The 24,812-nt window shown below is 38.2% G+C and overlaps 2 protein-coding genes across 4 annotated transcripts; both read right to left on the reverse strand.

Annotated features, from left to right (window-relative positions):
- Positions 1-3,761: 3,761 nt before the first annotated feature.
- LOC149051701 (uncharacterized) lies at positions 3,762-7,955 on the reverse strand. Its single transcript, XM_089214598.1, has 5 exons — positions 7,928-7,955; positions 6,802-7,829; positions 6,276-6,561; positions 5,555-6,155; positions 3,762-5,314 (listed from the first exon to the last, which is right to left on the reverse strand). Exons 1-5 carry the CDS (start codon positions 7,953-7,955, stop codon positions 3,766-3,768), a joined length of 3,492 nt encoding a protein of 1,163 aa, XP_089070724.1. The 3' UTR covers positions 3,762-3,765.
- A 2,988-nt stretch (positions 7,956-10,943) lies between these two features.
- LOC113681209 (replication factor C subunit 1) lies at positions 10,944-19,078 on the reverse strand. Of its 3 annotated transcripts, none has more exons than XM_089185995.1 (3): positions 18,936-19,078; positions 17,197-17,352; positions 10,944-16,797 (listed from the first exon to the last, which is right to left on the reverse strand). In XM_089185995.1, the coding sequence occupies exons 2-3, from the start codon at positions 17,321-17,323 to the stop codon at positions 16,532-16,534; spliced, it is 393 nt and encodes a 130-aa protein (XP_089042121.1). In that variant the 5' UTR covers positions 17,324-17,352; positions 18,936-19,078; the 3' UTR covers positions 10,944-16,531. The 3 variants fall into 3 exon arrangements, with proteins under 3 accessions (XP_089042121.1, XP_089042115.1, XP_089042126.1); XM_089185989.1 differs by lacking the exon at positions 18,936-19,078 and adding an exon at positions 17,850-18,576; XM_089186000.1 differs by lacking the exon at positions 18,936-19,078 and adding an exon at positions 17,850-18,447 and having other exon boundaries at positions 16,561-17,352.
- Between the last annotated feature and the right edge of the window lie 5,734 nt (positions 19,079-24,812).

Consider the following 24,812-nt stretch of genomic DNA (forward strand, 5'->3'; position numbering starts at 1 on the left):
GGCGCACGATACCAAATAATGTTGTGAATTATTGAGGTCCGTGATTAGGGGAAAGACTTGGGAAGGATGGTGTGGGTTTGGAACTGAGGAGCAAAGAACTAGCGGCAAGAAAGAATACGTAGTTGACAGACAGCTGTGAGCATTAACCACACGAGTGTTTTGGCGAAGGCCGATTTCTTTCACACTTGCGAATGTATTCATATACAATTAGCGAACTCCAACGTCGTGGAGACCTCTGATCTTTCTCGAAAAAAACTTAGCGGAAGTGGAAAGTGAGGAGGAAGTGAAATATTGGATTGGTGGGACCACTGACGAAACCTGATTTCATTCAATTTTGTTTGCTCGTTTTTATCCGCGCGGGGATCCCGGTTGAATTCCCGCTGGCTCCCTGGTACAAATCTCCTCACCGGCATCCCGAGAGCGATCCCGACAGGTGTCCCGTGGGAATCTCGGCGTGAACTTGCGAAAATACCAGCGTACACTCCAGAGGGTAATGACATTAAGGAACTCGTCTTTTTTGTCTCATAACTAACCATTTAATTCTTTCACAAATTCACGAGGACGGCACAATCGAGCAACCGCTTTTAACCCGTAACTGAGTGTTATAACAGAGTGTTATCATCGTTTAATACAGGTCACCAAGAAAAGACAAGAAAACAACATTTTGTACCATAATTTATCATTTCTCTTTCAAGTGAAGCTTATTTTAAAAAATGGCTCAAAAATGTATCGAATAACATCAACAAAACGATGATGCAGCGTAAAAACAGAACGATTAATAAGAATTCTAACGGCCAGACCTCTTGGTAATTACTAAGGAAATGATTTGCGTAATTTTCTTATGTATTATTTGTTAGATACAAACAGTCCTGAGAAGAAAGATAATCTGCAATGCGTTGAGGATATTTGAACTCTAAATACTAACATTGATTTTAGGAGACAAACATGGAATAAATTTTACTTCAGAGACAATTCGTAGTTTTATTCGAGTGATTCCGCCCTAAGTGACCGTTCCATACAACAGGCCGATGGGACTCAGTCAAGGATGACCACAACCGCTTAATAGAGACCACCGCTAAAAAGTGGTGAAAGTCACAATGCATAAGAGGAAAAAATTCGGGAATTTTACAACCGACCTCTTAATACAGGTTCGACTATTAATTCTGAATTAGCCAATCAGCCCACGCGAAGAGCTCTGTTGTGGTATATACTAAAAACCGCTGTAGGGTGGATAGACGGAGTTGAGTTATGTAGCACGAGGAGAAAATTTAAGAAGAAGAAAGAAGCCTAAGTCTATCAATTTCTCAGGGAGATTCTTATCTTTACCTTCTGAAATCGTAGCTCTAAGCTCTCTCATGAATCCGTCCGGAGATGCTACTCATGAAACCACGTAGCTGTTTACACTCCCAACCCGGGGGGATAAACGGACCATCGACTCATCCTTCCCCCTTCCCATGGATCTTTTTTTTTTTTTAAATGATTGTAATATATGCTATCGTCAGTAGAGATGTTCTGCTGAAACATTTACGTTGTCGCAGTTTTTTTAGATCTCCCAGTTTAATCCTCGCCTCCAGGATTTTTCCACGGCTTGTTTTTCCCTAAAAGGTCTAATTCCGAATTCGAATTGAAAATGCCACCCTCTTAAACCGTTTTCATTTCACATCTTGCATATTTCTCAGTCGAGGGTCTCCATAGGGTTAACCGTTAGCCGTAAATCGGTCAAAAAACTAGCTGTTAGGCGTAAAAATTGACAGATTTTAACCCTTAGTTACAGCAAAAATTAACCTTAGAAATCTTTCCTTCCTACAAAGTGTTAATTTGTGTTATTTTGAGTTAACCGCAGCAGAAAAATGGCCAAAATTTAAACCGTTAGCCGCAAGAAGTTCTCCTCGGTCGACCCTCTTCAGTTCTAAGTAAGTTAAGCTGTTTTAGTTAAGTTTACAACCGTGGAAAAAAAAATTCATCAATATTTTCTACACTCGAGGAACCACACCGACCTAGGGTACCCATGATGAGGACTCTTTCTATAAATGGAGTAAAGCATCATCTCCCAAAGTGAAAGGTAATTTCTTTTTCCTTGCCTCTTCAAAGATATATGACAAAACATCATGTCGCTTTACATGCTTACAGAAGCGCGTCGCGTGACATCCTAAGGAACGGCTGCCAATGAAACTAGTAGTAATAAAATCTGAAAAAAAATCGAGGTCTTTATCTTATTTAATAACTCTATCCAAAGCGATGGGCAATAGTTGAGCGAACTAGACACAGGTGCGCTCACTACTTCAAACGACAAGATGTAACAAAACATCATATCTGTCGCATAACGTGCTAAAGAAGTGCGTCGGGATGGATATTAGCAGTTATAGAGTCAGAAAACATCGAAGTTTATCTCTCATTCTGTAAACTAATTCAAAGAAATGAGCAAAATTTTTCTTCCCTTTGTCATTGATTTCCCCTTCCATTCTAACAAAAAACCAAGCGACTTGTTTCATTGTTTGACATTTAAAAGTTAGTTTATTGTACTTAGATAATAAGTAAACAATCTAATCGGAGAAACTAAATGAAATCATTTGGCTCCAACTTTCTAGCTCGTTCTGAGCTTCTTTTAATGCTGTGTACGCCGGTAACTAAAATTAAGATAAAACTTCTCGTTTTGCCTTCGGACGATTAGTTTAAAAAATATACTTAAAATGCATCGATCGTCTTGTAAAAAAGAACACAATTTATCGCATTCAAAATTAAAGGAGAAATCTCAGAAAATTAACTAATACCAAGACTAAATCCTTGCCATTACGGCCAAAATCTGTCATTTTAGGTCCAGATAAACCAAATTCTGATCAGCAGAAACTAACTTTAAGTACCAATTACTGGGTACAAATCATCGAAAAGTTACTCACAATTCCCATCCGACATAAACTAAGATAATCGAGCAATCGAACAACTGATTATTTTCCAATTTCCATGGAAATTCTCCACACACGCACATGGCTGTAACAGCTTTACATCACTCATGAGAAAAAAACCGATTGAGTAAAAGTCTAAAACACTCTGGAAACGTTTTCAAGACTTTTCAACTTCGACGCCAATGCAACGCCCAAATCCGCTTAGTAGGTAATACATAGATTAAAAATTAACTTTTGTATAGATACTCATGATAATTTCAAGACATTATGTGAAAAAAACCAGTAGTTTCAGCTGAACATAAAAGATCAAGCTCTTAAGAGCAGTTCAGACAAGGAAAAAGTCAACTTTTGAATCAATGAAAATCCGTTCTCTTGTTAAACTTGACTTTAGTCGCCTTTTGGTTCTTCCTGCTTTGAAAAGAAGACTCTTGACAAATATTTAATCGGTAGCTTACTGGTTTATGGTCCAAATATCAGCGTTTGCGGGTATTCTAAAACTCCTTGGGGCTCCAATGCTCACTGCCTTAACTGAAAAATAAAAGAATCTAAGTTTAGGAAGGATAGTTGAGTTGCCATAAAATATTTCATAGCACATGAAACGATACATTGCACAAAAGGATTGTTTTAAAAGAAATTTGCTTTTTTACTCCTATCAGGTTTCCTAAAAAGAATGTCATCATCGTAAACGTGTCCTCTTGATTTTACTGCATCTCAACTTGCCGGAGCAAAAACTAAATATCGTAACCCAACTGAAAGGAAAATAACAAGCAAGTATCATTGCTCATAGATAAGCTATAATTACGATTTAAGGTAACTTTGTATTAAATAGAATGTATAAACAGAATATTTACTTGTTTCGGCTTCAAATATCCTTGACATCCAGGTTGACATCATCACCAATGAGTACAAATGGTGCCCAGTAAATCACCTCCTTGAACTCTTCAATTTCTCTCATACACTTCATGGCCTGATTGAGAGCTTCACTTGCTTTCTTGCCTTTGGCAAGTGCATCGTAGAAGAAACTCATGAACTCCAGGGTTCCCTCGTCGCCAATCGCCCACAAGGTTACTACAACAGATCTAGCACCGGCACCCAAAAGTGCACGCGCCATGCCCACCACACCCTCTGCCATGACTTCCCCACGAGCAGTGTGACAGCAGCTAAGTACAACCAGACGAGCTCGCAACCCAGCTTCTATGACATCTTTCATCGTCAGTAGATAGTCTTCCTCATGCGGCTGAGGGTTTACTCTTGTGGTGTTTGGCGCTAGGATAACTTCTCCAGTTTCCATTTTACCGTGTGCTGCTATGTGAACTAAGGCCACTGATGATATTCGTTTTAAAACTTCATGTTTTGTTGCCATTTCTCCAGTGAGGGGGGGAACATTGAGGATACGTCTGATCATTTCCACTTCTTCCCTTGCTCCTGGAAGTTGTTCCAAACGTCTTCCCTGATAGATGATATCTTTGAAACATGGGTCGCCGACAAGCAATGCACCAGTCTTGATGTGAAAGTCAGCTGGACAATCATGAATTAGTTGCAACGTCGTCAGAGAGGGAAGCACACGAATTGTGCAAGAATCACTCAGATATGATGACTTGGAGTCCAGCAACGCTGCATAAGGTACAAGGCAAAATGGCCCCTCAGGAACGAATGTTATCTCGTTGCCTTCGATCAGGTCAGCAATAGGAGCAACGATAATGTCATGCAGCTTCTTTAAAGCACTTGATTGGGAGTGCCTCACATCAACTCGGATCACATCATTGGCCTTTTCCTCTTCTGTCGGCGAATCAGGAGGAAGATTTTCGATTTTAACAGTATCTCTTTCACGGATCTCCTTCAGAGTAGTTTCGTTCAGCAGCTGGATGAAACGTTCCAATTCATCCTCAAACTTATAATCGTTGACGTGTACCTTTTTCATCTGGATGTTATCTTCACTGAGGCAAACCCAGAAGTAAACGCATGGTCCATTAATAGCTATGAAAACTGTGCTCAATGTAACGCACCTCAGAGAAATGTGGGATGCGCCTTCCGTTAAAGAATCTCCAGGCTGATATTTTGTGGTCATGAGATCTCTCAGAGCTTGAGCACGTCCTTTCTCTGTGGCAAGAAGAGCCTTTAGAGCTTGACCTCGTTTGAGATTTATACGCCACAAACCTTTGTATGCTATTTGGTAAAGATTACGATAAGTAATCTTCCACTGATCGTTGAGTTGAAGACTGGCCCTGATATCATCATACAATTCTACACTTGAGTAATAATAGTCAAAGGCCATCATGAGATTTCCTTGGCACTCAAAATGGTTTCCAAGGGAACAGAGTGAGCACGCCACTCCAGGCTTGTCTCCCACTTCTTTAGCAACTTCTAGACATTGTTGATGGTACTTGATGGCTGTTTTGAACTCTCCTAGACTGCGATAAGCGTTGCCGAGATTGCCATAACTTTTTCCCTCTACGGCCTTGTCTCCCACTTCTTGAGCGATTTCTAGAGTGCCTTGATAGTAATCCATTGCTGTTTTGAACTGTCGTAGAACTTGATAATCGTTGCCGAGATTGCAATAACTTGCTCCCTCTCCGGCCTTGTCTCCCACTTCTTTAGCAATTTCTAAACATTGTTGATGGTACTCGATGGCTGTTTTGAACTTTCTTAGCCTGCAATAAGCGTTGCCGAGATTGCCATAACTTTTTCCCTCTCCGGCCTTGTCTCCCACTTCTTTAGCAATTTCTAGATCACGTTGATGGTACTTGATGGCTGTTTTGAACTCTCCTAGACTGTCATAAGCGTTGCCGAGATTGCCATAACTTGCTCCCTCTCCGGCCTTGTCTCCCACTTCTTTAGCAATTTCTAGATGACGTTGATGGTACTTGATAACTGTTTTGAACTCTCCTAGACCTTGATAAGCGTTACCGAGACTGCCATAACTTCTTCCCTCTCCGGCCTTGTCTCTCACTTCTTTAGCAATTTCTAGACATTGTTGATGGTACTTGATGGCTGTTGTGAACTCTCCTAGACTGTCATAAGCGTTACCGATACTGCCATAACTTGCTCCCTCTCCGGCCTTGTCTCCCACTTCTTTAGCAATTTCTAGATGACGTTGATGGTACTTGATGGCTGTTTTGAACTCTCCTAGACCTTGATAAGCGTTGCCGAGATTGCCATAACTTTTTCCCTCTCCGGCCTTGTCTCCCACTTCTTTAGCAATTTCTAGACATTGTTGATGGTACTTGATGGCTGTTTTGAACTCTCCTAGACCTTAATAAGCGTTGCCGAGATTGCCATAACTTTTTCCCTCTCCGGCCTTGTCTCCCACTTCTTTAGCAATTTCTAGATGACGTTGATGGTACTTGATGGCTGTTTTGAACTCTCCTAGACCTTGATAAGCGTTGCCGAGATTGCAATAACTTTTTCCCTCTCCGGCCTTGTCTCCCACTTCTTTAGCAATTTCTAGATCACCTTGATGGTACTTGATGGCTGTTTTGAACTCTCCTAGACTGTCATAAGCGATGCCGAGATTGCCATAACTTCTTCCCTCTCCGGCCTTGTCTCCCACTTCTTTAGCAATTTCTAGATGACGTTGATGGTACTTGATGGCTGTTTTGAACTCTCCTAGACCTTGATAAGCGTTGCCGAGATTGCAATAACTTTTTCCCTCTCCGGCCTTGTCTCCCACTTCTTTAGCAATTTCTAGATGACGTTGATGGTACTTGATGGCTGTTTTGAACTCTCCTAGCCTTTCATAAGCGTTGCCGAGATTGCCATAACTTGCTCCCTCTCCGGCCTTGTCTCCCACTTCTTTAGCAATTTCTAGATGACGTTGATGGTACTTGATGGCTGTTTTGAACTCTCCTAGACCTTGATAAGCGTTGCCGAGATTGCCATAACTTTTTCCCTCTACGGCCTTGTCTCCCACTTCTTTAGCAATTTCTAGATGACGTTGATGGTACTTGATGGCTGTTTTGAACTCTCCTAGACTGTCATAAGCGTTGCCGAGATTGCCATAACTTGCTCCCTCTCCGGCCTTGTCTCCCACTTCTTTAGCAATTTCTAGATGACGTTGATGGTACTTGATGGCTGTTTTGAACTCTCCTAGACCTTGATAAGCGTTGCCGAGATTGCCATAACTTCTTCCCTCTCCGGCCTTGTCTCCCACTTCTTTAGCAATTTCTAGATGACGTTGATGGTACTTGATGGCTGTTTTGAACTCTCCTAGACTGCGATAAGCGTTGCCGAGATTGCAATAACTTTTTCCCTCTCCGGCCTTGTCTCCCACTTCTTTAGCAATTTCTAGATGACGTTGATGGTACTTGATGGCTGTTTTGAACTCTCCTAGACTGCGATAAGCGTTGCCGAGATTGCAATAACTTTTTCCCTCTACGGCCTTGTCTCCCACTTCTTTAGCAATTTCTAGATGACGTTGATGGTACTTGATGGCTGTTTTGAACTCTCCTAGACCTTGATAAGCGTTGCCGAGATTGCAATAACTTGCTCCCTCTCCGGCCTTGTCTCCCACTTCTTTAGCAATTTCTAGATGACGTTGATGGTACTTGATGGCTGTTTTGAACTCTCCTAGACCTTGATAAGCGTTGCCGAGATTGCCATAACTTCTTCCCTCTCCGGCCTTGTCTCCCACTTCTTTAGCAATTTCTAGATGACGTTGATGGTACTTGATGGCTGTTTTGAACTCTCCTAGACTGCGATAAGCGTTGCCGAGATTGCAATAACTTTTTCCCTCTCCGGCCTTGTCTCCCACTTCTTTAGCAATTTCTAGACATTGCTGATGGTACCTGATGGCTGTTTTGAACTCTCCTAGACTGTCATAAGCGTTGCCGAGATTTCTATAACTTGCTCCCTCTCCGGCCTTGTCTCCCACTTCTTTAGCAATTTCTAGATGACGTTGATGGTACTTGATGGCTGTTTTGAACTCTCCTAGACCTTGATAAGCGTTGCCGAGATTACCATAACTTGCTCCCTCTCTGGCCTTGTCTTCCACTTCTTTAGCAATTTCTAGATGAAGTTGATGGTACTCGATTGCTGTATCGAACTCTGCAGCATTATGGTAAGTACATCCGAGACTAGCATAAGTGTTTGCTTTGACCTTTAGTTCAGTATTCGATTTCCTTTTTAATTGAAGCAGACGTTCGTTATTGTTGTCAATCTTAAAACGTGTCAAGGGTAACTATATCATGAGCGGATCTGCGAACATACAATGGAAATATGTTTTAAAAATAATGAGTGTTGGATAAAACCTTAAAATTGGAATGATAATTCGAGTGTGGTTTTCTTGAAGAGATTTGATTTCAAGTTATTCGAGAGTGTTAGCTAGTTCTGAAGCGCGTTTATTAATTTAGATTCGGTCGAAATGGTGATGCTCGTCTCAAGACAAAAACGAGGGGCATTTAGCAGAAACTCTGGGAATTAGTTAATATGGCCTCTTCTTTTAAGTAAAGTTTCGTCGAACAATCGAAAGAACTCCTTAATAATATTTTAGCTTCTTTAAACTGCTCAGTGCAGTATAAGAGAACATGGCTTGCATTATGTGTAGAAGAATCTGCCTGGAACGTATTTTTTTATTCTTGAAATATTATTCGCATTGCATCTCGTATCACGCTGGAAACATTCGTTAAAGGATACGGTCAATCCCATATGCAACCAGCTCCTTGCTTCTTTATACCAGCAAAGTTCGACACAAGCTCTGGCTCCTGAAAAGGAGAGAATAACTGGTGGTGCGAGGTAATTTATCACTGTTAAGGTATAAACGTATTGATAAAATGGACTTAATTTTTCATTTAGCTGGGAACAAAAATTGTGATAATGAAGGAAATTTGAACTTGTGGAAGAACTCAAAATGAACAATAAGGAACTAATACAAAGCGGCTACCAATTAAGCTTCAATTTATGATGATAACGACGAATTTATCTCGCGCATTCTTTCTTTTAATGTGCTGTTATGCACTTTTCAGCATTTTTCGGGGAAGTTTTCGGGAAGACTGCATTGAGCAGTTTAACTCTTGATAGGGAATCTTTCAGGTGCTTCTTTTTCGGGTTTTGTAACGTCCCCTGCTAATAGTTACAGAGAAGATTTAGGAAACGGGGCTCACAGTTTTCCGTCCATATCCGTGACAAGAATATCAAACCATTTGCAGATGTCACAGCTTAGGCGGCAGCACATTGCCCTCAGATATTTTAAGACTCAGGGTGATGGTCCGGTCCAAGGCTTGAACCCTCGACCTCCGGCGCTCTACAACGTGAACTAACCAGGCAGCGGTATTTGAGAGCTTATTGACATTTTCTTATGCTTTATATCCACATAACAGACATTGACACACCAGATACAATTGACACTTGGAGTGCAGTTACCTGCCACAAACCACACAATCCTCTTTTGACGAAATCAGAGAATAAAATGTTGATGGCTTATGTCTGAAAAACCCACCTTTCTTAATAGCTTTGATGAAAGTGGGTTCCAATTGAACAGCAACTGTTGCATCATCCAGACATTCCATGTAGTTTGCTATGAGATTCAGGAAATGAGGTTTAAAAAAGTTTCATCCAATGAAATTGCAGCAAAGAAGCCTGAAAAATTACAATTGCTTAAATTGCAGTCTAATAACGAGAATCATTTCTTTTCTTAATTTTCATCCACTAAAGCGGGATTCATGTATTTGTGCTTTTCCTCTGCTGTTGCTCAACTTCTTTCTTTTTTTGATGCAGATTGTGTATTCCGTTATCTTGTAACGCTGCATGAGAGATTTATATATTTAGAAATGAAATTGTTACCCAAACGGAAATGAGCTGTTGCCCTGTTACTGTAAAGCTTGGCGTTGAGTCGTTTATCTTTGCAGTTCACATGAAGTCCTTCCGTGTAAGAGTTTATCGCGTTATTAGCTTCTCCTTGTCTGTATTCTTTGTTACCTTCCTCGAGACATACTTTCGCTATCCCTGAAAACATACCGTTTTAATGATTTAGTAATGATTTAGTAATGAGTAATACGACCCTTGACCGATGATGCAAACTTTATACTTCCAAACAAACTTTTAGGTTAAAGGAACTTAGAGCTATGAAAAACGAAAAATTAGAAAAGTTTAATATCTGTACACTTTGAAATTAGAAGATCCTCGCAGCTAAGAACACTACTGAAACTAGTAGTTGTAAGTAGGACCTGAAAAAAATTTCAAGCCCGTACGGGATTTGAACCCATGACCTCTGCGATACCGGTGCAGCGCTCTACCAATTGAGCTAACAAGCCAACTGGGAGCTGGTCAATGAATTGGGTACAAGTCAATTGGTAGAGCGCTGCACCGGTATCGCAGAGGTCATGGGTTCAAATCCCGTACGGGCCTGAAATTTTTTTCAGGTCCTACTAACAACTACTAGTTTCAGTAGTGTTCTTAGCTGCGTGGATCTTCTAATTTCATCTTTCCACCGCAGTGCAAGTATGTGAATTTTCATATATCTAAATCTTCATCTGTACACTTTGTTTGTGTGCAAGCTGTTAAGAGTCTGGGCTGCAGCTTGGTTATTACCAGTTCAAGTTTCTCGGTTTACATTTAGGTCGAGAGGCTTTCACAAACCCCTTTTACAACTGGCTTACGTTTTCCAAAATAACAAAAATTTTACCGGGAGCTCCTATTTCAACTCAACTTTGTTTACAATCGCACTTCAGAAGAGTTTATCTTTGCTCTTTGTTTGTTTAAAAATATACACATGCTCTATTAGAGGTTTTAGCTGTAGCTTGGCTGTAAGCAAATCAAGTCTGTTCGGTTTACATTTAGATAGAGAGATTTTCCAAAAACCCTTTTACACCTCGGTTACGTTTTCCCAAATATCAAGTTAGAATATAAAACCCCATAATTAGTGCATAAAGCAGAGCAAAGCCAGGAACGAAAAAGTTAAAACTTGTGAATGTTCTGTTAAAAAAAAAAACAAAAAACATCGCGCTGAGAGTGACCAGGGTTCGTGGTTTTCCCATCGTTCAGAAAAGTGCGCTAAAAAAAAAATGTTTTTTTGTTGCTGTTGTTTTTTGATCACTTGGTTTTTCTCATACATGTAACTGTCTATTGAGAACATACTCTTAGAGGCCAACTGGAGAAATCTGATTGGGAAAGTACTGCTTTCCCGCGAAGTGCCATTTTGCCTGATGTGAAAGTCAGGGGTTCTATATTTTGTTGACTGGTGGTTTATAGCGTGGGCCTGGTGTTGACATAACTGTCTAACGAGGCGTGAAATATTTAGAAGACCAAAACAGGCGATACGGCCGAGACAAAATGCCTCCTCTTCGCTGGAGGATTCTCAAATTGCATAAAATTTCTGCCAAACATGCATTGAACAATAACGGACAAACAGGTGTTAGCATAACTTTTAGTCAAATACTTTCTTCGTGGCGGCCTCAAAAAGTTATCCGTTTGCCATTTTTTTCAGCCAACAGCTCTCTCTCGCTGAAAACGACTTTCACATTAAAAATGACCAAATTTTGAGTATCTTCAAATTCAAAAGGAAAATACTTCTACTTCGCAAATATTATTCATTTTAGGTGAAAATTGTAGCTACATCTTTAATCTTTAAAACGCCGTGCGTTGATTTGGAAGGAAGCACTTCTAAAACTCAGAAAACTGAGTTATACAAAGCTTAGTGGGCCAAGTTGGACCCATTCTTCTCTAATTTAGGGCTCTTCAAAGCGAAGTCGCGTTCAAATTTGCCGCTTTGTGGCTTGTAAATAATTAATGATGTCATCGAATTCTGCTCCATTGGATCGAGCAATAAATTATTTTTTTGTTTCGTTTTTATTTTACTGGTAACAAAGTTTGAAATTTGAAGATATTTTGCTGCTTCAAAAACTCATTCACAAAACATACGCAAATTTTGATGTAAAAGGGACAAAAAAACTTCACTAGGACGTCTTTCAAACAATCTTACTTCACCTAGTTTTCTTACCTCTTAAAGGGTCATTGTATACATCCAGTTCAGCGTCACTTGACGTAACTTGACTTTCCTCTGTTGCTGAAATTACAGAGAAGATATTTCAACTTGTTAGTGATCACAACTATGTGCAATTACAACTAGCGTTCTAATACTGACGTATTTAGTGGATTCCTTAAAAACCTTCAAGTCGAAGTAATCCAAAAAATTGTGCACCGGAATTAAGATATACTTAATTAACAAACTGTACAAAATCACCACAACGAAGTCTCTCCCTGTTGCTTTTTCTTACCTGTGGCTGGAAACTCATTTTTCACCTCCAGTTCTTCTCCCGTTGTTGGGAGGTTGCTTTCTGCCATTGCTAGAAATAAAATTGAATCGATTGTACTGCGCTACATTGTTTAAAATCAAAAGAGGAGACTCAGATGAAAGTAACCTAAAGAAAACATTTTATACTTAATCATAGAGGAAGATTGAAAATCTCAAAGTTTCCTCCGTCACGCTATTGTAATTGCGTGACAGCTCCAGTTAAGTTCTGCGGGTTGTGTCATGTTTGTTTGTTTGTTTTCGTAGTCTCATCTGTTGAAACGTCGTTCAAGGCTGTCCCTTATCAAAATGCGTGAATTGCAATAAACAACCTTGTTGTACCCGGTAGGCATGGATCAAAAATAATGCAATAAAAGACCAATTCCTCTGCTATTTATACGTTAAGGTAGGACCCGCGAGCGAGCAAGAAAGCTGTGCTCTGATCAGCTACCCAAGAGTGCAAAATGTGTATTCTTTAGATTCCCACTTTGATTCCTCACAGAAGGTAAAAAAGAAATGCTTGTAGCCTGTTGAATACCTCGTATAATTTCAAAACTAAACAATATATTTTTGTCCTATGAATAAAGGCTTTTCCAGCATTTTTGGCTAAAACACAGGTCACAGATTCGTCCTAAATGAAAACAAAACAAAACAAAAATCACAACGAAACTCACAGATTTATTTGGTACTTCCATAATGCATGAATATATTGTGTTATCGTGTGATACATCCTTTGATCCGTTGCTGACGAAGCCTTCGTCTCGGTCCCGGCTTAAAATATAGTGAGGGAAATTGGCCGATGTACAGCCTTCTTAAGCTCACACTTGTTCAGTAATACACACGCATACATGAGATATTAGATAACCGCGCGTGGATACGAATTTTACCATCGAGTGTTCATGACATCTTTACTCCTTCAAATAGATAATTCAATTTAAGCGGATAAATTCGTATCGATAGGCCAACATGTATCATCCATTTTATTCAAAAGATATTGATTGAAAATTTGAATCAAATATGATTTTTTAATTAGGAGCATCGATTAAAGAGATCCGTTACACCGAAACTCAGCTCGCCGAAAAATCCATTCAATTTCGGACATTGTAATACAACAGTTTATCATTACAAGAACTATTTTCTTTAAAAAAGAATTGAATTCAGCTTCAGGTAAAAAAAATACAATTGAAAAAAAAAAAAAAACAGCCCGCATGGAAGGTAAACTGTCATGTTGATAAATCCGGTTGTAATGACGATATTGATACCTTAATATGTGAAGATATAAATGGTAATTTACAGCGTGCGGTGGAGATGTCACGTTTTGGAAACTGAACCATATTACCGTTATTATTACTATATATCGCGAATGTTACCATATCAAAAGAAACGTAGGGATTGTGTAATTTTTTTTCAACCTCGAGCTTTGTTACAAACTTACAAAGAGATATTTGCTGATTTTGATATTGACGAGAGCTCTAATTATATACGTCACGTTATCTAGCTCTGTCACATGCTCATCACGCCCTTCTGCCGCATAATCATCACGCGCAGTTAAACCTTTAACTCCAGTGATCTAATTGTTAATTCTCCCCTCTAGCTGCTACATGTTTCATTTCAAAGTAGATACAGAAATTTGGTGTTAGTTCAAAGATAACGAATTCTACCTGATAAAACTTTGAGTATTCTCATTGCCTGTTTGCTGGATAATGTATTGATATTATAAGGATAAGTTACAAGTTTTATCACTTCTAGGAGTTTGAAGCTTTAGGAAATTGCATCGCGTGCAGACTATTAAACCAGTCAAATGAGAGAAACCATTGAAATATCTTCACATCTGATAACAATAAACCGGGGAATTCGACTGAAATTAACCCTGATTGTTGTCAGCCGCAAGAAAAATAAGATTGTGATCTTTCATTATAATTAAAATGAGCTCCACAGCACTAATCAGTTGCAGAATGAAAATTGATTTGTACCTGTTGAACTGTTATCCTCTCAATCCTTCTATTCTCCAGACGATGTCATTTGTTAATTCTACATGCCTGAAAATATAAAAAAATAATATTTTGCTTTACAACAATTCGATGAAAAAATGAAGGTAACATATTCACGAGTTTGAAAGATGTAACCTCATCTAATGCCCAGTATTGTGCTTGTATTTTTGTCTGTTTGTTTTTTTTTTATTCTTTTTATGATTATTGCTTGTTTACATGTCTCTCCATGGCGATTAATTATTTCTGTGATTTAAATTCAGCTCTTTCTCTTTCAGTGCAAAACACTCGCATCCGCAAAACCCCTTTTCTTCTTTGAGCAGGACATGTTACACCCTGCCATAACTGAATCGATAAGGATGAATTTACACCGTGAGTTATATTGTACCAATGCAATTTCTCTTCAAGTGATCAACTCAATATATCCCTCGTTCAATATGATACACATTTGTTTTTGGTCATCTTCCCATTAGCGTTACAGTTCTCTCAAATTTTCATTTTCCGCTCTCGCCGTGACAACTTCAAAAAGTTTCTAAAAATAATAACGATAAGCTTTTTTCTTGTAAATAACTCCCGTCAATTCTGCACTAAATATTTTTGCAGTCAAAAGCGTAGGTGTCCGGTGAAATCACTGGAGGGAGATACAAAGCTAAAGAAATCGCATCAATAATATGTATTCATTATGTAAATTTTTTTCCAATTTTCTCGTCTTTCGATTATATTATGCTACATATTTCTCCATTATCTTTCCTCACCTCAAGATTACTTGCAATAAATTTAACTCCAATCACGTTCTTTTCCAAGAAAAACACTTGACTTCTCGTTGTATCTAGAGAAAAGCATATTTAAATCGTATCGTGTCTTGGAAAGAATTAAAGCGAATACCATAAGTACTGTTCTTAAAGAAATATCCGAGGAAGATATTCAAGATTTGTTTAATCTGTGTACTCCATGCATCTTTGTGTACAGAAACCCTCAGTGTATCTTACAGGAGTTGAATAAATTGTTACTGAAGCAGTTGTCTCTAAGTTGGAAGAGAAATCGCAGGCCGTAGCTTTCTGTCTCTTTGAGCTCCAGCATTGTCTGCTGAGTTTGGATGCAGTAAGCGAGGTCATAAATAAATGTATAAAAGTTCATACAGACAAGTGACACACATGATACTGGAATCAGAAATGCTGCAGCTTCATAGACCCCTCATGGGAAGATAAATAAGCTTCCTCAAGCTCTGGTATGTTTATCTACATGTCAGCATTGATATTTAATCTGTCGTTTAACCTGATCTGACGAGTAGGGTTTTTTGTCGGTCGTCGGTTACAAATGATTTTTTCCTTCGTCACGAAAGAGCTTAAAATTTCCTTTCTATCATTATGTATTTGAAGACATGAAACTTTCGACATTGATGATCAAAGCAGTATGCAGGATGATCCTTCATGTATCCACTGTATGTCGTGGCTCAGTAACGAGAAATATATAGCTATGTGGGTGAACTTCAGATCGTAAAATCCGATGGTCTAAGATTCGATCCTGCGTTCGTGACGAGTAAACAAGATCGATATTTCTTTCATTCTTTTGTCTCATGTTTTAAATTATTTCTATTTGTATCTTTAGTCAATACCCGTTTATCTCATTCACTGCATTAAGTCGCTATCAACTTATTCTGTCCTCACCTTAACTCCTGTGAAAATGTGATTTGCCCCACAAGTGTGTAACAAAACGGTGCACTTGGTAACACCAGCAGTGTTGAAGAAGCTGAATATGAGCTCATCGAACTCGAAACAGAAAATCGTGTATCATTGTTTATTTCGTGATCCATGATTCTATTTTGTAGCTATGCTGTTTCACTATTTATACGCCAAGTGAAGACTGGGCCTCATATTACATTTTTGAACTTTTTATTTCCATCGATCCGGACTGTAGCACAATGGCATAAACATCCTACTTTTTTATTTCGTCTTTTTTTCCTGATGTGATAGTCGTTAATCCATCGCCTGCTTAGGTTGATCAAAGGGCGCTGAAAGGACTGGGGAGAATGAGCATACTTCCGTTGTCTATAAGTACATATTAAAAACCATGACCAAACTGAAGGCTTTGCGTATGCGCCGCAAATCAAAGCGGAAAAAAAAAAAAAAAAAAAAAAAAAACCGCTCCTGAACTTACAGTACACACGTGGAACTCGGGTGAGTAAGAGATGTGGGTTATTCACTTATTATATAACCAAAACTAACGAGACCTCATGTGTTACTTAGGTGTTCTACACCGCAAGAGAAACACTCACATACCGAAAGCATAGTGAAGGAAATTTTCTTATTGATGATGAGGGCGACTTGTCGGCTTGTAAACTTCACAAGTTTTGTTGGAAAAGTTGACCAATAGAGCTGTTATTTACGTTACTAACTCAGTTGATAATAATAAATTAACTAGAAAGTCAGTTTAGTAAGACAGGAGAATGAATGAAGCATCTTTAATAATATCAAAGTCATTCCAAATGTTACAGAAATTTGACAACCTGTCAGAAGGCTATCCATGGTTTTATTGCTCAGTGACTGAGAAATGTGTTCTTCCAAGCTCTTTTTCCTCTGTGTGTCACTAGCATTCATTTCAATGTACGTAAAACCAAGCTCTTCACAAACCAGTGTTGCTGTTATTGTTTTACCAACTCTTGGGTCTTTGTTGAAAAAGAAAGCTGTGCAGAATAAAAATGTTTAAAATTGTGATTCCATTACTAATATACTAATTACATGTATAAGCGACTGTCGAGTGAAATAAATTCATCAAAGTTCACAAGTTACAGCTGTTTAAAAAATTGTATCTCTGAATGTGGGAATTAGGAAACATGTATTTATGTCATCAGTAAGTTGTACAAATGCACTTGGATGCACACAAGTAGGATACATGTAGGATGCTCACTGGTCAGGAAATTTAAGGCATTCAGCTGAAGTGTGAATTAAATTTACTGTGAAGTCATGCTCTTGTGCTAATTGTTGGAAAGGTTTGAAACACCCTCCTTTCAGTGTAGGTGATGATGATAGTGTTTGTGTTGATGGAGACGACACAGATCTTTCACTCAGTTGTGACAAATCACCTTCAAACTGATCTCTTCTCTGGCTGAGGGACTCCACTGGTTCAGCTTTCTCCTTCTTCCCTTGGTGGTTCATAGCTGGTCTTATTGCCTGGTTTTGTTCTGACAAGCTCAAACGGACCATCTTCATCTATTTGTGATGTTCCACATTGCCTTAGCCTAACAGAAAAGAACCAAAGTCGGAAAAAGAAAAAAAAAAGAGCAACAACAACAAAGAAAGCATAGCTTCCTTTTCCAGTAATGTTTAGCTGTTCAAGGTCCAGTAATATTTAGCTGTTCAAGGAAATAGAGACAACCTTAAATCAGTTAAAGGGTCTCTAAACAAAGCAATGTTTAATGACCTCTTCAGCAAGAAATATAAGCCTATGCCTATAAAAAAGAACATCTCGTTTAGAAGCCAACAAACTTGCAGAAGAAGTAATTAATTTCTTCCCTTGTAAATTTTTTAGTTCTTGTCAGTTTGCTATACAGACTTATGAATTGTCAATTAATTGAGTTAATTTATGCAAATTTGTGGCAAGTTTCCCTAGTATTTTTGCAGCAAGCTGCACCCCACATTTGTTGCAAAAATTTAGGGAAAAAGGTGCAACCTATATGTTGGTGTTCATATTTTTGTTTTTGTTTTTTCCTTTTTTGATCTGTGTATTACAATGTACCTTAAAAAATTTATGCCCTCCAGGATCCCGTCCCACAACGACATAACTCGTTTTCTTGCTGACTGATTGAGTAAAATTTCCACCATATCTTTGAATCAAATCAGTGGCCTCCTCTCTCTCAATACTTTCCAAGACTCCTGTAATAACAAATATCAGTCCATCCAAACAGTTTTCCACTCCCTAAAAATTACATTATCGATTGCGAGCATGATTCAGATATTCAGAAAAATAATTAATTCTACCCTTGAAGGCCTCTTAACACTGTTCAAACTGAAAAGTTATAAATGATGAAAAATGAAAAAAACTCTGTAGATACACCATAAACATTTCAGATCAATGTCAGCATCTGTGCACCTAACAACCCCCCCCCCCAACCCAAGAAACCATCAACTGATAACAAGTAAGGGTTAATGTTGGCTTAGGGGAGGGGTAGGTGGGCAGTTTCTCAGATACTGACATTGAACCAACATTTGAACATCAACTGAGAGTAAAAGGATAAAATACATTTTTTTGTTTAACCCTTTAACTCCCATGAGTGACCAAGACAGAACTTCTCCTTACAATATCAATACAATATCATGTAGACAAGTGATGAGAATAAATAATCAAGCAGGGGATTATTAGTTGATCCAAGACCAAATTCTCCAAACTAACATTACAAGAATTGTATGACAGACAGTAAGGAGAATTACTATTGACATCTCAGACGTAAAAGGGTTAATCAAAGCATGCATTTTACAATTTTTTTCTGTAAACTGTATCTGCAGATTTTCCAAATAAGCCTTAATTCTGATAATCTTTATTTTCCTTTGTCTTGCATCTCTCATTAAAATTTGAAAGGATGGAAAACAAACCATAAAGAGCTTTGAGAGATAATAATAATTTAACTACCAGAAGAAATTAACATGTAACTTCTCCCAAGAATATTCATAGATTATCCAGCAAACAGGTAATGAGGATACTAAAACTTATCAAGTACATGTAGTTATAATGATCTAACAACAAACTCTCATTATTAATTTACACAAAAATGTGTAGCAGCTAGAGGGGAGAATTAACAATCAGATCTTGGTCTTTGAAACCTACCTAAGGGATTTCCTTTGAACCAAGTGCCCTAGGACCATCTCTCGCCATAAAACCACGGTAATCAGATTTTTTTCCTTTCCAATGAGAGTGGAACTTCAATCACTTCCTCTGATTTTGAAACTTTTGGTGTGCCTTGGGTTGGAGTTTCCTTACTAACATCTTTTTTTCCTTTTTTGAAGTAACAGTTTTCTTTGGACTTGGTTTTGAGTCTCTAACTGGAGTTTCTGGAACTGTGGCAGCTTTGGCAGCCAATTTGCTAGCAGGAGTTGTCTTTGGTACTTCCTGAAAAGTCCATGGATAGAATTCGAAGTGAATAAAAGTTACATGTGTATCAAACATTCTAACAGCAAAGAGTCGTCCTCACAAGGCAAGAGTTGTCCCAAATAGGAATGTTGATGGTAAAAGACACTACTGCTTTGAAAAATGGAGACAAGGCAGTAACATCTTCCTGGATTGTCAAAGTTAAAATCACCAAAAATGTACCTAAAAGTTTTGTCACTATTGTTACTGTTTTTGTATAAATTCTAGGTACAGTAATGGTAGTATTTTGAGTAGTGTTAGTATTGTAAGTAATGTTTTGTTGCAAGTATTGTTAGTAATGTGTCATTAGTAGGACAGGTTTACATATACAAAATGTAACACCAGTTAACAAATATGAGTAAGCTTTTGGATCTTAAACAAAGCCAAATTTAGTCATAAAGTGTTACTGTTTCATCTAAAAGTAACTTATGTAAGTGCTTAATGACACATACCTTACACGTGCAATCATATCAGATCTAATCCATTCCAGTACCAGGGTAGCTGGTCCAATTAAGCATTAATAGTAATGATTAATTTTGCAAGAACAAAGTATACATTGTAATCAAAAGGCTTACAAACCTTTTTCTTCTCAGGGGAAGGCTTTTTAACCTCAGACTTTGATTCTGAGAAGTCTTCCTTTCTTTTCTTTGATGGTTGCTCTGTTGTGTGACAGCTGACATTCCCATTTTCTCTTCCTTCTTTTTCTCTCCCATTTTTATACTCTTCTTTTCTATTCACTTTGGGTGAGATCTCTGTGGGAAATGAAAACAAAAAAATGATTGATGGTTCAACAGGGAATTAAAGGATGATCGTATAGTGGGCTTAAAGCTCTGGATCAAGCTTAAAAATTTGTACTCTTAAGAGTGATCAATTTTCTAATTTCTCACAATAATACCAATTCACAGTCAACTGAGCAGCAATGTGACGAGAAGAAAGAAAATAGTCAGACAAGAGGATATCACTTGATTGAACAACATAATTATTTTCAACGATATTTTAATAACACTTGTGTGACAGACAGTGAAGAGAATTGATTTTAATATCTTGGAGGTGAAAGGACTTGTTCCTTTAAAGCAGCCCATGGCGTTGTTTCTGCCAAAAATATTCCTCAATTGGTCACTACCGGTACCCATTGATTTTGTGACATGGTATGTGTTCACTATAGACCATCCTGATATAACTATAACAGATTGGCAGAGGGTTTTACAAGGGATGCATTATTATGCCCAAAAATTAACATGTGATGCATGAATTTTATAGAAAGGCAAGGTATGGTGAGGTTTGAAGTTTCCCCTATTCAATGCATGATGCATGAAATACTGTTAAAAATACACTGGATGCCTGAATTTTTCTTTACAAAAAAAAATTGTGGGTAGAAAAAGTGTAGTTAGTTATTCACCAGTTTTTTTTAGTAGCAAATGTTTTCCTGGATTCCCTTTCAACTGGAGTAGGACCAAAGAAATCAAGTGCAGAAGTTGCTTTTTTCTCTTTAGGTTTGACTGGACTGAAGCAAGAATAACAATCCATGTGTTAAATATTTCAGTACCACAACATTGTATTAAATTCACCTTTGATGACACTGTCTTTATTATTTTGCTGTTGTTTTTGGGGTTTGTTTGTTTTTCATTTTCAACCCTGAGCACATTTAAAATCAGTATGCACATTCTCTAAACTGTTCTCTATGTGTTTCTGAGGGTACTGACAAGGAGAATTTATTTAACAAACAAGAGCTTAGTTGGTGATCATTTCCTTTATTCTTGTGCCCTTAACCTTGACACCTGTGTGTAACATGTGCCTATCTAAAAGTTAAAATTTTGGAGAAACCAGAAAAGCAAACACAATTCACAGTAAGTTTTAATAAATCATCTTTCCCCGAAAAGAAGCTCCAGTGAAAGAAGACCATTTAAATAACTTACTTTCAATGAAAAAAAGTGATTGATGCACATTAATGTTTGATTCAGGAGGGATATTGTAAAGAGAAATTAGATGCTGGTAATTCTTCACAGTCAAAGGGTTAAATGTATTAGCATAAGAGCAATGTCCTATGACAGGTCTAACATTTGCAATGCTTGATGGAAGAAAGGAAAGAAACAAAACAAACAAACAGAGAAACAAAATTTAGCAGGATATTATTTTTTAGAAGAAGCCTGATGCTTCTCCAGACCAATATCTTATGTTCTAAATGAACACCATGGTTTGGTGCTGAAATGTCAAATATAATGAAAGAGAATGATGAAAGATACCTCTCTTTAACTTGCTGGACCTCTTTAGAAGCTACGATGTCTGTCTGTTTTGCAGACTTTTTTAATTTGCTGGGCACAACTTCTTCCTCATCTGTAGAAACCACATCAAAATGTAACTCAAGTGCTATAATATTCAAATTCTATTTGAGGCAGAGTGGTCTAATGGTAAGTGTGCTGAACCCTGAATGAAGCAGATGGCTTTGTCTTCTTTAGCAAACTAATACACAAGCAAAGTTAAAGGTCACACAATGTTAAAAAAACTGACATCATCTTACTGTACCTCAAGCTCACCTCACTCTAAATATTTCCCTATCCAACCCTCCCACTCCATCAATAAGCAGAGTCTGCTAAAAAAACCCTTGTGTCGAACTCAGTCATGTAAAAATATTTAGCCATCTTATTCATCATGAAAAGTATCCAAAATGTTTTCACATTCACATGAAATTCAAGACGATCACATTTTGATAAATAAATAATAAAGATAAATAAAACCAAAGAAAAAAATTAAACCAAATTCATATTTTCACTCTTTCTAACCTGTTAATAAAACTGTTAATCCTATGAAAATTAAATATATTTATGTAAAAAAAGATGAAATCACAATTCCCGTGAAGATAAAGTCTCCACATCACCTTTCACATAAAAAGTATCACGTACCCTCAATAAGTTGACATGATTTCTTTACCTGAGTCCAAGCTGATTGCTCTTCTATTTTTCTTAGCTTTCAAACTCTCCTCCTTCTTTACTGATGAGGCTTTTCTGAAACAGAGATGCATGAAAGAGAACCAGGTTCTGAATACAACCTGACATCAGTATGCATATTCTCCATACTGTTCTCTATGCATTTTCTAAGGAGCTGATAAGGAGAATTTGTTTAATAATCAAGAACTTCTATAGTTGGTGATCATTTCCATGACTCTTGATTCAGGGGTGATATTAGGGTCAAAGAGTTTAACTACAACTGTATGAAATGGAATGAAATTGAAAAACAAATCACATACCTGATTTTTGGAGGAAGAGGATCTTCATCAGAATCTAAAATAGACGTAAAATTAATTTAGAAATAGGGTCAGGACATCATTGTGATGTTGTACGTATAATTATGTGAATCTTTTTAAATCATGTTTTTGTAATAATGCAAATTACACTTGGAATTGACAAGGACACTGTACAGCACAATACACCATTAAAACTAATACAGAGGTATAACAGTTTGTGTAGAATTTATTGCTAGCTCCTTAGTCACACCAGGCTTGTGAAAAAAATAGTCTGCATAAGATAAGTCTCAAGGTTTCTTTATCAATCACCTTTCAAGTTAATCAACAATTTCATTTTCCCTTCAGTCTTGTCAAAATTGTGAAATAGGCATTAGAGTTGTATAATGCAACTGCTCTGCAGAATTAGTAAACTGCAGTTTGAACAAATTTGTAGGGAATGCTAAAGTCCTGGATATTTCAATGTTGAGTGAAATTTATGTAGCAGTGTACCACATCACACTGTTTAACCCTTAAACTCCCAGATGTAACTAACATATAACTTCTCCCTAAAATATCTCAACAATATCCAACAAAAGGGTAATGAAAAAAGTTGTTATCTTGATCTATCAACAAATTCCTGTAACAAATGTAAAAGGAAATTTCTAGAAACTAGTGGGGAGAATTAGAAAACAGATCTTGGGAGTTAAAGAATGAAGACAAAATTGCTTCATGTTATGACCTTGTTAAAGATAAAAAACAAAGGCAAACATTGTAACTTATCAGCCTCACTCAGCTACCCTGACATACTCAGAGTATTGAAAATTATACCTACAAAGTTAGTTAACACACAGTACCACACCATTTTTCACGTTCCAGCCCAGAAAGATACCTTAGGTTGGATATATGTAGTGGAATGAAACTCTTGGTTAAAACATGTTGTAAAATTACCTACCATGTGTTAAATAAAAGATTTATGACAGAGGAAATTTTACCATGTATGGCAATACATACCAATTTTAGCGAAACTCTGCCGCTGAGAACTAAAACGACCAACAAACTATTAGTAAAGTGATGTGTTCACATCACTCTCCGACATTTCGCGCCATCTTTGAGAATCTCCTGTACTTCAGTCAGCGGTCACCAACTTAGCTAGTTTCCAGACTCCTGCTATTTCTCTTCCGCTAATTTTCCGAAAAAAGCAATAGGTCATAAGATAACCATAATTTAATTCAAATTTACGGAACGAAATGAAAGGAGCTGTCAGACGAGGTTGAACCACGTGCAGTTGCCCCAATAGATTGCTGTGAAAATGGCAAATAGATCCGCGGAGAACACTTCTCAGGGGTACGTACTCTGTTGTGGATGTCGATATTTCCATGAATGGCTGCGCCCTAGATTCGCGCTGGCTCGTGTTAGAATACATGCCCGGATATTCCGAGCACCCACACTTAAGTTACTTAACACTTGATTTCCTTTGTGGTGAATGCCTGAAATGATTATCGTTCCGTTCTAATTACGCCTATCTGAAAACCTGTATATGATGTGATTCACTGTGAGAAATAAATCAGTTATTACTCCTAGCATTGGTTGATGTGCCATTTTGTGTAACTACTATGGCGACATCGAACTCTTGGAACCTAACAGGTTATGGGCCCAGGAGAACACTCCTGTTTGACGGGGATGACAGTAAATACGAGCTATGGGAGGTAAAGTTTTTGGGATACATGCGCCTTCAGAAGCTGTACAATGTGGTCGTTCCCCCAGAAAGCGAAACGACAGCCCCCAGTGCTGAAAAGAAAGCGCATGCCTTCGCCGAACTTGTTCAGTGTTTGGACGACAGAAGCTTGTCCCTCGTCATAAGGGAAGCCAACAACGATGGGAGGAAAGCTTTGCGCATGTTGCGAGAGCACTACCAAGGGAAAGGAAAGCCCAGAATCATTGCCCTCTACACAGAGCTGACTTCGCTTCGTATGAATGACGGAGAGACCACCACGGACTACATTATTAGGGCGGAGACCGCGGCAACTGCTCTGAAGGCAGCGGGGGAGGTGATCAGCGATAGCTTACTGGTAGCTATGGCACTAAAAGGTCTTCCTAGCAGCTACAGGGCTTTTGCTACTGTAGTTATGCAGAGAGAAAAGCAAATGACCTTTGCTGAGTTTAAGACAGCCCTTCGAAGCCATGAGGAAAACGAGCGATGTTGCCGTAGTGAAAACGACGGTGTTATGCTGGCTAACGCGTCCAAGGCGCTCCCAGCGAAGTTCCAAGGCAACTGTTATAAATGTGGCAAAAAGGGGCACAAAACTGTAAACTGTTACTCCCATAAAGTAGTGGATAAATGGTGCCAACAATGCCGG

Source organism: Pocillopora damicornis, chromosome 1 (assembly GCF_964200805.1).
Source record: "Pocillopora damicornis chromosome 1, jaPocDami1.2, whole genome shotgun sequence".
NCBI classification, from domain to species: Eukaryota; Metazoa; Cnidaria; class Anthozoa; order Scleractinia; family Pocilloporidae; genus Pocillopora; species Pocillopora damicornis.